Source organism: Chrysochloris asiatica, unplaced genomic scaffold (genome assembly GCF_000296735.1).
Source record: "Chrysochloris asiatica unplaced genomic scaffold, ChrAsi1.0 scaffold00174, whole genome shotgun sequence".
NCBI classification, from domain to species: domain Eukaryota; kingdom Metazoa; phylum Chordata; class Mammalia; order Afrosoricida; family Chrysochloridae; genus Chrysochloris; species Chrysochloris asiatica.
Genome location: NW_006408692.1, coordinates 3,838,214 through 3,853,894, shown reverse-complemented (window position 1 = coordinate 3,853,894; position 15,681 = coordinate 3,838,214). Strand labels below are relative to the sequence as shown.

At 42.1% G+C, this 15,681-nt stretch overlaps 1 protein-coding gene across 2 annotated transcripts in view; it reads left to right on the top strand.

Moving 5' to 3' along the window:
* The first annotated feature begins 3,357 nt into the window (after positions 1–3,357).
* Positions 3,358–15,681, top strand: part of NTN4 (netrin 4) — a 193,008-nt gene continuing 180,684 nt past the window's right edge. Inside the window, exons 1-2 of one of the 2 annotated variants that reach the window (XM_006871798.1) lie at positions 3,358–3,706; positions 6,809–7,338. In XM_006871798.1, the coding sequence (XP_006871860.1) occupies positions 3,649–3,706; positions 6,809–7,338 (588 nt within the window). In that variant the 5' untranslated portion in view covers positions 3,358–3,648. The remainder of the gene's footprint in view (positions 3,707–6,808; positions 7,339–15,681) is intronic. The other variant, XM_006871799.1, reaches the window with a different exon arrangement.

The following is a 15,681-nucleotide window of genomic DNA, read 5'->3' as shown; positions in this document are numbered from 1 at the left end:
TAAGGTCATGCTTGAAGGAAGCAAAAGGCCATTAAAAAGATAGGAAAGAAAGAAAAAACCAAAATGGATGTCAGAAAGAAGAAACTCTGAAACTTGCTCTTCCTTGAACACAGAGAAGCTAAAGCAAACTGAAGAAATGATGAAGTAAAAGTGCTGAAATCAAAGAGCACAGAATTATTTGGAGATGGATAGAGAGATGGAATCACTTCTTTCAGAAATGTCTAGGCCTTTATGGAGGATATGTCAAGAAATAATAGCTTCCCATTTTGAATTTTTTGTTTACTAAGGGTTTCTATGATTTTGTAGCTTTTGATTTACTCACATAGGTAATTTTTCCTGAATAGCATCTTCTGCATGAAGAATTTATAACTTCTGCATAATTTAGACCTAAATTACATTATGTTGTTGTTGTTAGGAGCCGTCAAATTGATTCTGACTCATAGTGACCCTATGAACAATAGAACAAAACACTGCCCAGTCATCCTCACAACAGTTTTGTGTTTTAACCCATTGATGTTGCCACTGTGCCACAACATCTCATTGAGGGTCTTCCTTGTTTCAGTTGACTCTCAACTTTACCAAGTATTATGTCCTTCTCCAGGGACTTGTCCCTCCTGATGACATGCCCAAAGTACGAGAGGTAAAATCTCATCATCCTTGCTTCTAAAGAGCATTCTGACTCTATTTCTTCCAAGACATATTTGTTTGTTCTTCTGGCAGTCTATATTCTTTCAATATTCTTCACCAACACCATAATTCAGAGACTTCAGTTCTTCTCTGGTCATCTTTTTTCATTGTCTAGCTTCCTTATTCATTGTGTGAAATGCACATGAGGCAGCTGAACATGCAAATTAGATATATAACCAAATAAAATTGATTAGAATGTTGATTTCTTTTCTTTCCTGAGCTGCTTTGTATACATTATTATAAAACGTGCACATCCATTTAGACTTTGGGGAAACATTCTAATTTCACTGGGTTTCTCCTTAGTTCCTATTGTCAATGTAACAATAATTTTAACATAATTATAGTAAAAAACATTTAATAAGCATTAACTGTATCCAAGTTAAGAAAAATATAGAGAATATGAGAAAAACAATCACGTTTTGTATGTTGTTGTTAAATGCCGTTGAGTGGTTCCAACTCATAGCAACCCTGTACAGGGTTTCCAAGGTTGTAATTCTTTGCAGGAGCAGAAAGCCTCATTTTTCTCCCAAAGATATTGAACTGCCAACTATGTGGTTCACAGTCTAGTGCTTATCCTACAAAGTCACTGTGCCCTAATGCTTTGTAAGTTTTTGTTGTTAAGTGCCATTGAATTGGTTCCAACTCATAGTGACCATGCATAGGATTTCAGAGGAGTGATTAGTGACTTTGAACCACTGACCTTGAGGTTAGCAGTTGTTTTGTATAGACTAAATATAAAAGATAAGATGGATTGGCACAGTGGCAGCCGCAACGAGTTCAAGCATAACAATTGTGAGGTTGACGCAGGACAGGTCAGTACTTTGAGCGAACTCGACAGCACCTAACAACAACAACAAATATAAAAGACTTTTCTATCAAGGAAAGGAGCTCTGGTAGCATAGGAGGTTATGACTTTAACCTCAAGGTCAGCAGTTCAAATCTACCAGGGGGCTCTGTGGGAGAAAGGTAAGGCTTTCTGTTCCTGTAAAGATTTACAGCCTAGGAAAACCCTATGCAGGGTCACTATGAGTAGGAACTGACTGCGGCACATAACCACCACCACCCCCTTTAAGGAACTCATTAGAGGAAACAAGAAACAGTAACAGGCAATCAAGTAAGTATATAATTAATGCAAGACTGGTATGTATTATGGAGCTCTGGTAGCGTAGTGGTTACGAATCGGGCTGTGAACCACAAGGTCAGCAGTTCGAGACTACCAGCTGTTCCGCGGGAGAAAGATGAGGCGTTCTGCTCCCGTAAAGATTTATAGCCTTGGAAACCCTGTACAGGGTGGCTATGAATCGGAACCGACTCCACGGTACTTAACAACAACAACAAAACAGGCTCAGTAGTTAATAAATAAAGGTGTTTAACACACACAAACTGGTATCGGTATCTGTACTTTTTTGGGGGAAATATTTAGAGGCACAATAAAGAAAATCTGCTTTCAGCTCAACTTTTGCCAGCTTTTCTGATGTGTACATAGTGATACGTATACGTGCACTGAGAATTTTATTTCACAACCTGCGAAAGCCCCCGACTCCAGTGCTTTTTAATGTCCTCCCATAAACAGCAGCCATTAGCAGTATTATCCACAATTAGCTGTTTGTGGTTGCTACTAAATTGTTTCCTACAAGGTTATTTCATCATATTAATTTCCCAGCCCAGTATACTGCATGAGAGTGCAAAGATGAACCAAAGGAATTTTCTTGTCATGCCTCAGCCTCTAAACAGAGATGTTCAACTACCCACTGGCTAATCCTGTGACGCGCCACCCCCCCTTTTATAGAACCTTGAGTCTAAATTAGGGGATCACCTTTTATACAAAAGTGGGTACATCTTATGATAAAACAGGCAGTGACTTTTTCATCCAAGATGCTTTGGCAAAAGGCAGCAGAGAAGCACAAAACACTTCTTAGCAGTTATTGCGCGCTCCGCGCCCGGTGCCTTCGTGCTAAACTGGAGGGTTCTGTTCCCAGATGGTGAGATTCCGAGGAAGGGATGGCGGGATGAGGAAGGAGGGTTTCCTTTGCTTGGGGTGTAGGAAGTCGGTGCTAGCCTGTTTCACTGTTTTTAAGCCCCTTGGCAAGCCCTGACCTGATCAAGAAGAGTCAACTGCTCTCAGGAATGTTCCTCCAGAAGGTGGGAGATCACTTCCCAGAGAAGGCCTGTGGGTGCTAGAAGGCACCAGGGGGGTCACGCAGGGAGATGCAGAGCAAGAGTCGGGAGGGGCGAGAGTGAGACTGGGGGCAAAGGTGACCTGTGGGCGCTGGGGCTGAGGAGGGCGAGATCCGAGGGCCAGAAGCAGCGAGGGTGACTGGCCGGGGCTCCAGGACCCCTCCCCAGGCGGCGGCGGCGACCGCGCTAACTGGGCCGCGCGAACTCCACCGCCGAGGCTGTCAAGCGCCGGGGGCGGGCAGGAGGAAGGGGTGGAGGTGCTAGAGGGAGGAGGGCTGGCACCGGAGCGCCGCGGTGTCGGTGCAATAAAAATGCATCCCATGGAACTGCCCATGGAGAAGGACGGGACCCAGACACAGCAGCAAGAGGAGGTGGTCAAAGCGGAGGAGGACGCCCAGGAGGCGGTGGCGGCGGCGGCGGCGGCGGCCGGGAAGTGAAAGGTCTCGCAAAGTTCAGCGACTGCTGCGGGCGCTGAGCCCCGGGCGAGTGGCGGAGGAGCCCGCAGGGTCGCTCCGCCGGCCAGGCCGGCTATGGTCGCGGTGCTTCCGCCGCCCCAGAGGTGTCCTGGCCCCGCCAGGCTGGTGCCCCAGGCTCGCCCCCCAGCGCGGCGAGGTCCCGGCCCGCGGCTGCTCGCCGCTGGCGACCACTGACGGAGCCCGACGGCCCTGAAGGAGGAACTAACCCAGTTCCCTCCCGAGGAGTGTAGGCGCTTCATCCCACAGCCGAGTGGTCTTGACTCCCTCCTGCACCCGCTGGTCCGGCTCCTCCCGGTTCACCCCGGCCATGGGGAGCTGCGCGCGGCTGCTGCTGCTGATCTGGGGCTGCTCCGCGGTGGCCGCAGGTGGGTGGTGACGCTGCCGGGCCCCCACCTTCCTTCCCTCGCGCCTTCTACTCCCCATCTCGAGACTCCGGGGTACGGGGGAATCCAGGCTGGGAGCGCAGAGCTCGGCTGCCCAGGATGAAATGAGTGGCCATGTTCCGGGCTCCTTTTCCCGAGTCTCCGCAGTTTTAAATCCTATTGATTTTTGTTTTGTTTTGTTTTTGCAGCTGAGAATCACATACCATGGGATAACCCAATATCCTGGGTGCGCCCAGCCGGGGATACAGCGACCATGTTTTTTTTTTTTTTTTTTCACCTCTGGGTTTTGGCTTGTAAAAACTGCCTTTCTACTTTGTCAGGGAACAAAGGACTCAGCTCGCCATCCCCAGGCACTTCATGGCCTGAGGAATGATGGGGAGGGATGGCTCAGCGACCCTGGGCGCGCGTGGGCCAGGGCGGGTCTCTTGTTAAGAGGGCTCACAGTCGCCCTGGCCTCATGATGGCTACTGGGGAACCAGGTAGGAACACCTGGGGTATGGAGAAGGCCCACTCGCCGGAGACGTGTCTGGAACGTAGTGAGACCCCGGGCCTGGCCATAGGTGGTGAGCACTGTGGATTTACTTGCACGGAGCCGGCTGGCCGCCCCTAGGGAACTGGTACCCTGGCCGAGGCTCTGCGGGAGGTCGGAGGCGGGTCTCCTCCCTGTCTCGGTAACTGGACGACCGGTAGAGGCGTCGTCAGATGCCCTATCCCTCCCACTCCCTGCCGGCTTTTCTTCTACTGTCGTTGTCCTAGCTCGCTGGTTCTTAATTCTGGTGCCCCATGTGCTCCTCTCTCTGTCTCTTGCGGATCAACTGGTTTGCAATTCTGAGTATAAGGGAGAAAGAAAAGGACTTCTCTAGACATCCGGAGATGTGTCCCATAACTTTCTCGCCTTCTTTAGAAAGGGAAGGGTGAATTGGAAGAATGGCCGCGTGAATAGCGAGCGTTGTCTCGCATCTGTCTTCCCTTTAGCCGTTCCTCTCACCCCAGAGCCCCGCACACAGGAAAATCAAGTTGTAGCGCCTGCATCCCCAAGTAGTCAAGCTCCTAAGAGCATCCTTGCTGTACTTGGAGGGTCATTCCCCTAGGGATCTATTTTGCCTATTGAGTATTTATTTGGCTCAAATCTTCTCAGGGCTTCTTAGAAGTTTGGAGGAATTTTAAATTATTTCGTATTTTCCCCCATGGAGCCATTAAAGCTTTGAGATTTAACTTTAACTCTTTTTACTTGTGCATCCTTGTGTGCGCTTAAGCACGCTCCTTTAATCACAAAGTGAACTTTAATAAACCTTTCCCTTTTCCAAACCGTGCTATGGCAAAAAACATGCAAGCAATCAAGAGGTTGTAAATAAATATCACAAAGCAAGTGTTTCAAGTCAAAAATACTTGTACGGGCAGTATATAATTTTCCCAGAAATGCTTTACAGGTGAGTCACAGCACACTGTGTGTTTGTGTGATCCTGACCACAACCAATTGTTGCCCCAGCTAATCAGAACAATGGAAAACAGAGCCCAAGCAGAAAGCCACTTTAATATGACATATAAAGAATACGTCTAAGGAAGCCCCTTATTTTGGTTTCCAGGCTGTGTGTTTGTCGGTCAGAGTGTGAAAAGTGTCTGTTTTTGTCTAAATTGCCTTTTGGCTTCTTCCCACAGTACAGTGATGACAGTTCAGAGGTGCTCCTTTTTAAGAAACAGCAACATTCAATTAGCCAGAATTTGGGGTTTGACTTCCTTTTTCTTCTTTTCCTCTTTGTTTTAGCTTTTAAAATAGATGATTTTGTTTAAGGCATTCATAAGAATGACAAACACAAATTAAAAGATTAAACTATGTAGCCAGAATGTGAATGAAGAGGATAATGTTTATCATCTTAAGTCATTTTGAGACATTCAAGTCTGTTGGCCTTTTGTTTGGGTGAAAGAGTGTGTATCTTTAAGAAGGTGTTTTAGTTCACAGATAATGTTTAAAGGTGCTGTTAGTGGCTGCCAGACTGTAAACATTCTCCTGTTGAGCAAACAGGTAACTACTGTATAACTGTCATAGGTTGTACTCCAGAGGCAGAGAGTATGCAAAATAAGCTTACTGCCACTTGGCAGTTAGAGTTGGTTGGTTTTTTCCCCTCATAATTACACTTACTTAATATTAGAAATGGATGTTATGCATTTGAGCTCCAACCTAAGTGAGATCCATTATATATTTATTAAACATTTCACATTGCTTTTACTAGGGAATAGATCACCTCATTGACTTAAAACAGAGAAAAGAGGATTTTACAATTCCTTCTAAATGCATTCTTGTAAACATACTGGTGGTAGTGGTGGTGGTTGTATGCTGTAGAGTCAGTTCCGACTCAAAGCAACCCTACATAGGATTTCTGAGAGTCCTGGTGTGGCACTGGATCACAAAGTTGATTTAAACTGCAAGGTCATTGATTCAAACTCACCAGGTGCTCCTTGGAAACCCTATACAGGGTTGCTGTGGGTAGGAATTGGCTCAGAGGTACTTAACAAGAGCAAATCTTTACAGGAGCAAAAATCCTCATCTTTCTCCCATGGAGCAGTTGGTAGATTCGAACTGCTGACCTTGCAGTTAGCTGCTCAACAGAGAGCTCACTATGCTGCCAAGGCTCCTCCATAAACATCCTAGATCATATTTAAGGACTCAAATTATATTTGAGAGACTAAAGTAGTCTTTTAAACATAGTGTTTTCGTGATAAGTCATGACTCCAAAGATAAATCTTTACCTTTCAACTATAGGGAATGTTTATAAAGCAGAGTACTAGAAAAGTTTTTGGCCAGTACTCTTTATCCCAGTGTTTCCATTTTCCCTCCCCTTCCCCTTGACTCAAAGTAATTTCATTGTATCTTATGTGAATCTTAAAATTAGACACTACACACACACACGTGCCTCTGCATGCACAAATGCAGAATACTGTCCTAGCTCTAATTTGATGCAGTTCCCCCTTTACTGAAAGTCTTAAGCTCTTGTGGGATAACTTGATCATTGTAGATGTACTAGATGAATTGAGGAACTTTCCAGAGGGTTTCTTTTTGAATAACATATGCTTTCTCTTTCTCAGGACTGAGTGGAGTAGCTGGAGTAAGTGCCCGCTGTGAAAAGGCCTGTAATCCTCCGATGGGAAATTTGGCTTTAGGGAGAAAACTCTGGGCAGACACCACTTGTGGTCAGAACGCTACTGAACTGTACTGCTTCTATAGTGAGAACACTGATCTGACTTGTCGGCAGCCCCAGTGTGACAAATGCAATGCTGCCCATTCTCGCCTGGCTCACCTGCCATCTGCCATGGCAGATTCGACCTTCAGGTTTCCTCGCACATGGTGGCAGTCTGCTGAGGATGTGCACAGAGAAAGGATCCAGTTAGACTTAGAAGCTGAATTCTACTTCACTCACCTAATTATGGTGTTTAAGTCCCCCAGGCCGGCAGCCATGGTCCTGGACCGGTCCCAGGACTTTGGGAAAACATGGAAGCCTTACAAGTACTTTGCTACTAACTGCTCAGCTATGTTTGGCCTGGAAGATGATGTCGTCAAGAAGGGAGCTCTTTGCACTTCTAGATACTCCAATCCTTTTCCATGCACTGGAGGAGAGGTAAGGACACACATCTAACTCTACACTGCAAGTGAGGTAAAAAAATGTTACCAGCCCACATTTTTTTAAAGCATGAAGGTATACTTGTAGCAACATGAATGAAATTAGAATTTTTCATGAGCTTTATTTGTCATAAATTATCTCTCACCCTAAGACATGGATGTGTAGTCATTTTTAAGCAGGTTGCCCAATGAGCCAGGCTTAAGTCAGCATTCTAAGATTCTAATTTGTTTTTTGTTTATTTTAAGAAAGAATAGACATAAAACGCTATCCTGCCGCTTTAGAATTTCAAAGGTCTACTGATTTCTTCAGTTAATAGGATGACTTACTGTGCCTCTGCAGGAGCAAGAGCTACTAAAGCAGCACATTTTTTATTCCATGTTGGTATCTTCCTGGTACTGTTAGCATAAGTGGGAAGTAAATAAAAAACAAAGCCAAGGGGAAAATCTCTGTCAGACAGATACTTTTGTATGACCATGGAGTTTTATTGTTAAGATTCCAAGGGTACATAGCAAACAAATGAAGACAGTTTCTTTTAAGATACAAAGGTTCTTTTTGGATTCAAGAATGCCTCAGTTTCAGCTTAGGGACTTGGATCTATCATGGGCCTAAGACCATCTCAAATTCATTCTGCTTAACTGTCTACGTAGCTATGGGTCCAATTTCTGTATAGGATGTTTTCTATTTTTTATTTATTTCTTATATATCCCCTCCCCTGAGAGAGAAATAGGATTTTTTTTTAACTTACTTGGATGAATCTAGAAAGTGTCCCCACCTCCAAATATATGAGACTATCTAGAGGACACTAGATGGAAGTATATCATCAAAAGAATATAATAGCTTCAATATGTAGGATCAAGAAAGATTGATTCCGTAAAAGAAAAAAGCACGTATAATCTTTCTCATTCTGGTTCATGTCATCAACACTGACTAGACAAGTGGTTTCCCACCATGGCCAACTTTGCCCGCCACCCCTCAGGGGATATTTTTTGCAATTTCTGAAGATAACTTTTGTTGGCTAAAAAGGCACTATTGGCATCTACTGGGTGGAAATGGGGGACAATGCTAAACATCCTATAGCACAAGACAGTCCCTCTAGCCACCCCAACAAAAAATTATCTGGCTTAAAACATTAATAGTTCCAAGATTCAGACCAGGCATACATACATCCAGAGGACTCCAATGGCTACAAAGTCTAAGGTAAGCAAACATTCTTGTAGCTCTCCTTTACATTACTACTCACAGACCCCTCAGGTGATTCTATGTAATAAGTATTTATTGAGCCCACTATGTGTTAGGCACCATGCTCTACGTTTCTTCCTTCAGGGCCTCACAGCCTGGGGCATGCAGACAACTGATGGCTACATCAAGTACAGTGCACTTGTTGCTGTTTCTACCATAGAGTTGGTTCTGACTCATAGCAACCCTGTATAGGGTTTCTGAGGCTGTGAAACTTCACTGGAGCAGAAAGCTTCATCTTTCTCCTGCACTGAGATCCAACTGCTGGATTTAAACTGCATTGTGGATAGCAGCCTAGTACTATAGTGCCACCAGTACCCCTTTTGGGTAGTGGTAGAGTCCTTTTAACCATTTTGCTAACCAGAACTCTTTTTAAACACACAGTTGTTGTTGTTGTTGTTAGGTGTCATTGAGTTGGTACTGATCCATAGCGACCTTATGCACAGCAGAACAAAACACTGCCTGATCCTGGGCCAACCTCACTACTGTTGCCACGCTTGAGTCCATCGATGCTGCCACTTGGCCAATCCATCTAGTTGGGGTCTTCCTCTTTTTCTCTGACCCTCCACCTTACCAAACATGATATCCTTCTCCAGTGACTGGTCCCTCCTGACAATATGTCCGAAGTATGAGAGACGAAGTTTGTCCATCCTGACCTCCAAGGAGCACTCTGGCTGCACTTCCTCCAAAATGGATCTATTGGTTCTTTTGGCAGCCCATGGCACTTTCAATATTCTCCTCCAGCACCATAACTCAAAAGCATCAATTCTTCTACAGTCTTCCTTATTCCTTGCACAGCTTTCGCATGCATATAAGGTTACTGAAAATAGCATGGCGTGGGTCAGGCACACCTTAGTCCTCAAGCTGACATCTTTGCTCTTCAACACTTTAAAAAGTTCTTGTGCAGCAGATTTACCTAATGCAATATGTCGTTTGATTTCTTGACTGCTGCTTCTATGAGTGTTGATAGTTGAGCCAAGAAAAATGAAGTCCTTGACAACTTTGATCTTTTCTCCATTGATAAGAATGCTGTTTATTGGTCCAGTGGTGAGGATTTTTGCTTTCTTTACATTGAGATGTAATCCATACTGAAGGCTGTGTTCCTTGATCATCATCAGTAAATGTTTCAAGACCTCTTCACTTTCAGCAAGCAAGGTTGTATCATCTGCATATCGCAGGTTGTTAATGAGACTTCATCCAATCCTGATGCCACGTTTTTCTTCATAGAACCCAGCTTCTCAGATTATTTGCTCAACATACAGGTTGAATAAGTATGGTGAAAGAATACAACCTTGATGCACACCTTTCTTAATATTAAACCAATCAGTGTTCCCATGTTCTATTCAAACAACTGCTTCTTGGTCCGTGTACAGATTCCTCATGAGTACAGTTAAGTGTTCCGTAATACTCATACTTCACAATGTTGTCCATCGTTTGTCATGATCCACACAATCGAAAGCCTTTGCATAGTCAATAAAGCACAGGTAAACATCTTTCTGATATTCTCTGCTTTCAGCCAAGATCCATAGGACATCAGCCATGATATCCCTCGTTCCACGGCCTCTTCTGAATCCAGCTTGAAACTCTGGAAGTTCTCTGTCAATGTATGATTGTAGCCGTTTTTGTATTACCTTTAGCAAAACTCACTTGAGATATCAAAGAGATTGTCAATGATTTCCGCATTCCGTTGGGTCACCTCTCTTTGGAATGGTCACAAATATGGATCTCTTCCAATTAGTCGGCCAGATAGTTGTCTTCCAAATTTATTTGCAGAGATGAGTGAGTTCCTCCAGTGCCACCTCACTTTGTTGAAAGATTTCAATTTTTATTCCATCAATTCCTGTTGCCTTGTTGTGTACACACAATAGCCTTCTATATATAGTTTAAAAAATTTTTTAATTGCTGTTACTATTTCAGAAGGCATATTTTAATGGAATATATATATATATATAATGAGGCCTTGTTCCCTCTAAGGCATTATTTGCAAATGCAATTAAGTCATCATTAATTTTCTTCCCTTCAAAGTACAGTTTTGGTAACTCATCTTTCCCTCCTGCATTAGAGAAGCAGAAAAGTCTCCTAAGGTAAAAGACCACAGGAAGCCTGTTGAGAAATGATTATTGCTTACCTCTCTTCTCTTGCTCCAGAATATAAATTCATGCTGACCTACAAAATAACCTTGTAGTAGAACTGTACATCATCAGTTTCCATCTTTGGAAATTGAACATCCAAAAAAATATGCCAATTAAGCTAGTTTCAAATAAGAACTTTTAATTTTTTATTTATTGCTAATTTACAGTATACACCTGTATCTTCTTAAGACTTCCCTACTCCAAAACAAAACAACAAAAGCAAAATCCCATTACCATCGAATCAATTTCAGCTTATAACTACCCCATAGAATTTCCAAGGCTATAAATGTTTAGCAATGCAGACAGCCACATTTTTCCCCTGGGAGCAGCTGGTAGGTTCCAATCATCAACCTTTTTGTTAACAGCCAAGCACTTTAGCCATTGTACCACTAGGGCTCCAACTACCTAAACCAAACTAAAGCCATTGCCACTGATTGGATTCTGATTCATGGTGACTTGTAGAACAGAGTCAAAGTACTGCTTTATGGGAGGAGACAGCTTCGTCTTTCTTCCATGGAGAAGCTGGTAGGTTTCAGCTGCCAACCTTGAGTTAAGCATTGGCTTAACCACCAGCACTAAACCACCAGCACTCCCCTATCATCCAGGCTAACGTAAATTCACCGCAGACTTCATTTATTTCCAGTTTTCATTCGAAATACTTCTTTGAGTCTTTAGGGCCTTGTTGTTGTTGCTAAGTGTTGTTAAATCAGTTCTGACTTATAGCAACCCTATAGAGGGTTTCTGAGGAACAGCTAGTGTGTTTGAATTACTGACCTTATGGTAAGCAGTCCAAGACTTATTAGGGGCTTAGGGCACCTGAAGTTTCATGTCCAGGAATCATGTATCTCCATTTTCAGAGTTGAAGGCATTAGTCACCTGAAAGAGGACTTTAAGAGCATAGGCCCCCCAAATCCACTTAGAATAATGCTTTTTAAATCAAATCATTGTTAATTTTATATTTCTTTTTAATTTAAATATGAAACAATAATTGATACATAAGTGCAGTGCAATGAGGCTCAAAGGAGGATGTTGACAGAAAGAAGATAGTCTTTCCTTAGTGGAAAAGAAAGGAGACAAGAAAGTTATGAAAAAAGTAGTTTTTTGGGTCTGTATTCTTTCACTGGAACATAATCCTGAGCTGCTACTGCTAATGTTGATAATGGAATCCCATCATTTTCTTAGTTGCTTCTCTCACAAGCTCCATGAAGTAGGTAAATCGAACACATATTATTCTAATATTATTTGCCCTACCTAAGTAGTTAACAGATTGTTTTGGTTATGACTCTTCAGTTTCCCACAACAGAAAACCACTCAAACTAGTTCAAGAAAAAAAGAGGCTTTATTAAAAGGTTATAGGGAAATACCTTAGAATCCAATTGCATGAAGTTCAGATAGAGCCACAGGAACTGAAAGATCATTGAGCATCCTTCTTGGTTTCTTTCTCTAATGGCCTCTCATCTATGCTCCTCTCTAAATCTCCATTCTCTATCCATCTTGGTTTTCTTGCAAGGCTCTTGGCTTCTGGCTCTCCCTGGTAGCTATTTCTAGGCCTAACGCCACACTTTCCAGTTCAAGTGTTCATGATGTGTTTCTCAGCTGAAATTCTCAAGAGAAGGTATCTGAGTGACTGCCTAGTCATGAACTCATTCTGGCCAGCAGTTTCAAAGAATGCAGTATGGGTGTTCTACCATGTGGCTCCTTCACAAGAGAAGAAATTGAGGCTCAGAGGTGAACTGATTTACCAACAACATATATTAATTCTGTGACAGAGAATAAAACAAAATCACAGATTTTCTGACTCTAAGTCTAGTATTTATTTCACAAAACCATACTTGATCTGACCCCCAATAACTGCTATGAGACAGATACATTCATATTTCGTTGCTTACTCTCGTTGTGGTTGTTAAGTGCTGTTTAGTTAGCTCTGACTCATAGCGATCTTATGCACAACAGAATGAAACACTGACTGATCCTCATGATTGTTATGTTTGAGCCCGATATTGCAGCCACTCTTGTCAGTTCTTCATGTTGGAGATCTTCCCCTTTTTCTCTGACCCTCTAACTTACCCAGCATGATGTCCTTCTCCAGGGACTGGTCCTCCTGATAACATGTCCAAAGTACAACAGGCGAAGTCTTGCCATCCATGATTCTAAGGAGTGTTCTGGTTGTACTTCTTCTTAGATAGATTTGTTTGTTCTTCTGGCAGTCCACTTTCAATATTCTTCACAAACACCATAATTCAAGTGCATCAATTCTTCTACAGTCTTCCTGATTAATTGTCCAATTTTCACATGCATGACTGAAAATACCATGGCTTCAGTCAAGCACACCTTAGTCCTCAAGCTGATAGTTTTGCTCTTTGACACTTTAAAGAGGTCTTTTGCAGCAGAGTTGCTCAATGCAGTATGTCATTTAATTTATTGACTATTGCTTCCACGAGCTTTAACTATAGATCTAAACAAACTAAATCCTTGATAACATCAATCTTTTCTCCATTTACCATGATGTTATTTTTATGTCCAGTTGTGAGGATTTTTTTTTTTTTTTCTTTAGACTAAGTTGTAATCCACATGGAAGGCTATATTCTTTGATCGTCATCAGCAAGTGCTTCAAGTCCTCTTTGCTTTCAGCAAGCAAAGGTTGTTAATGAGCCTTCCTCCAATTCTGATGCTATGTTCTTCTTCATATAGTTCAGTTTCTTGAATTGTTTGCTCAGCAAACAGCCTGAATAAGTATGGTGGAAGGACACAACACTGATGCACACATTTCTTGATTTTAAACTATGCACTACTATTCGAATGACTGCTTCTTGGTCTATATGTAGGTTCTGCATGAGCACAACTAAGTGTTCTGGAAATCCCATTCCTCACAATGTTATCCATGATTTGCTATGATTCACATAGTCAAATACCTTTGTGTATTCAGTGGAACACAAGTAAACATCTTTCTGGGATTCTCTGTTTTTAGTCAATGACATCTGATGTTAGCAATAATATCCCTCCCTCCACACCCTATTCTTAATCCATCTTGAATTTCTACCAGCTCCCTGTTGAATTATCTCTGGCAAAATATTATTTATGTGTGATACTGATGTTCAATAATTTTTGCATTCTGTCTGGTCACTATTCTTTGTCATGGGCACAGATATGGATCTCTTCCAGTTAACTAGTCAGGTCTTCCAAATTTCTTGGCATAAACTAGTGAGTGCTTCCAGCACTGAATCAGTTTTTGAAACATTTTAATTGGTATTTCTCAATTCCTGGAGCCTTGTTTTTCATTGATGCCTTCAATTCAGCTTGAATTTCTTCCTTCGATACCACCAGCTCTTGATCACACGTTACCTCCTGGAATGGTTGGACGTCAACCATTTCTTTTTGATATAGTAACTCTGTGTATTCCTTGCATTTTCCTTTGCTGCTTCAATATTTTGCTCATAGAATCCTTTAATATTTCAAGTCAATGCTTGAATGTTCTCTTCAGTTCTCTTAGCTTAAGAAATTCTGAGTTCTTCACTTTTGGTTTTCTAACTCCAGGCCTTTGCATTATTTCATTATAATACTTTATTTTGTCTTTTCAAGCTGCCCTTTGAAATTTTCTGTTCAGCTCTTTTAGTTCATTATTTCTTCCACTCGGTTTAGTGTCTCTACATTCAAGAGCAACTTTCAGAGTCTTTTCGAACATTCACTTTGGTATTTTCTCTTTCCTGTCATTTTAGTGACCCTTTACTTTCTTCCTGTATGATATTCTTGATGTCACCACACACAACTCCTCTGACTTTCAGTGTTTAATTAATTTTCATTAGTGTTTAATGCATCAAATCTGTTCTTGAGATGGTCTCTAAATTCAGGTAGGATGCTGAAGGTCGTATTTTGGCTCTCATGAACTTATTTAATTTTCTTCAACTCAGCTTAACCTTACTAAGAGCAATTGATGGTCTGCTCCAGAGTCAGCCCCTATCCTTGTTATGGCTCACCCTCAGAGGCATTTGTTATTTATTTGGATATAAGATGAAGGCAAAAAAAAACATTTGCTAAATAGCTTTCTCCTAAGCAGTAGTGCCCTTTCAGATGGTAATTGTGGTTTGTGGATAAGAAGTTCCATGATCAAATTAGATTGGGAAACATTGAGCTTAACAAAGTTAAACATTTATAAACACATGAATATTCTCATTATGTACTCTGCATCCCCACGTGGGAGGTACAGAATGTAACATTCCCAAACTTATTTGGCCATGGAACCCTCTTGCTGCAGAACTCTTGTTATCATCTTTCAGGAATCAAGAGATCCACAGAACACAATTTTGGAAATGCTGGGGTGGAGGTATTAAGTGTTCCCAAAACCTTAGTAAAAGGCACAGACAGGCCTGCTGGTTGGCATGGTTTGACATCAGTGCGCCCTGTCAATTCGGGGCTTAGTCTCCTATTTAGCCCAGGCAACAGATAATAGTGACATTGAAGCTAAAGATGAGAGATTAGTTAAGCATTTTCAGGATACATGGAAGCATACTTAGATAGCCTCTGGGATAGAGATAGATAAGGGCTTATGGAAAATTCAGGAAAATTTAGGTCCCAAACAGTTAGATCTCATGAAACTGGAATTTTGTTCATCTCTATTTTGGAAACAGCATCTATTCCAGTGACCCAAAATCAACTCTAAACTGATACTTTTATCAACTCCTTAGAAGTGAGCATCACTTGCTTTCTGCTCTATTAACTCACTAGTAGAAGAATTCCATTCAAAATTGGATAGCAAATAACCAAATCAAAGAGATTTTTCTCCACAGGGTATTGTAACTATTAAAGATTCAAAGGAAGGGCAATAAAGGCAGAGGCACCAGTACCAAGACACCAAGAACAGAAATAGCTGAATCTTGAATAAAGCAGTAGACAAAAGCTGTAATGTCCCCAGCATTTAGCACACCTCTTGAATCATAATAAGCAATCAATAAATCTTTAACTGAATGAATGAAAA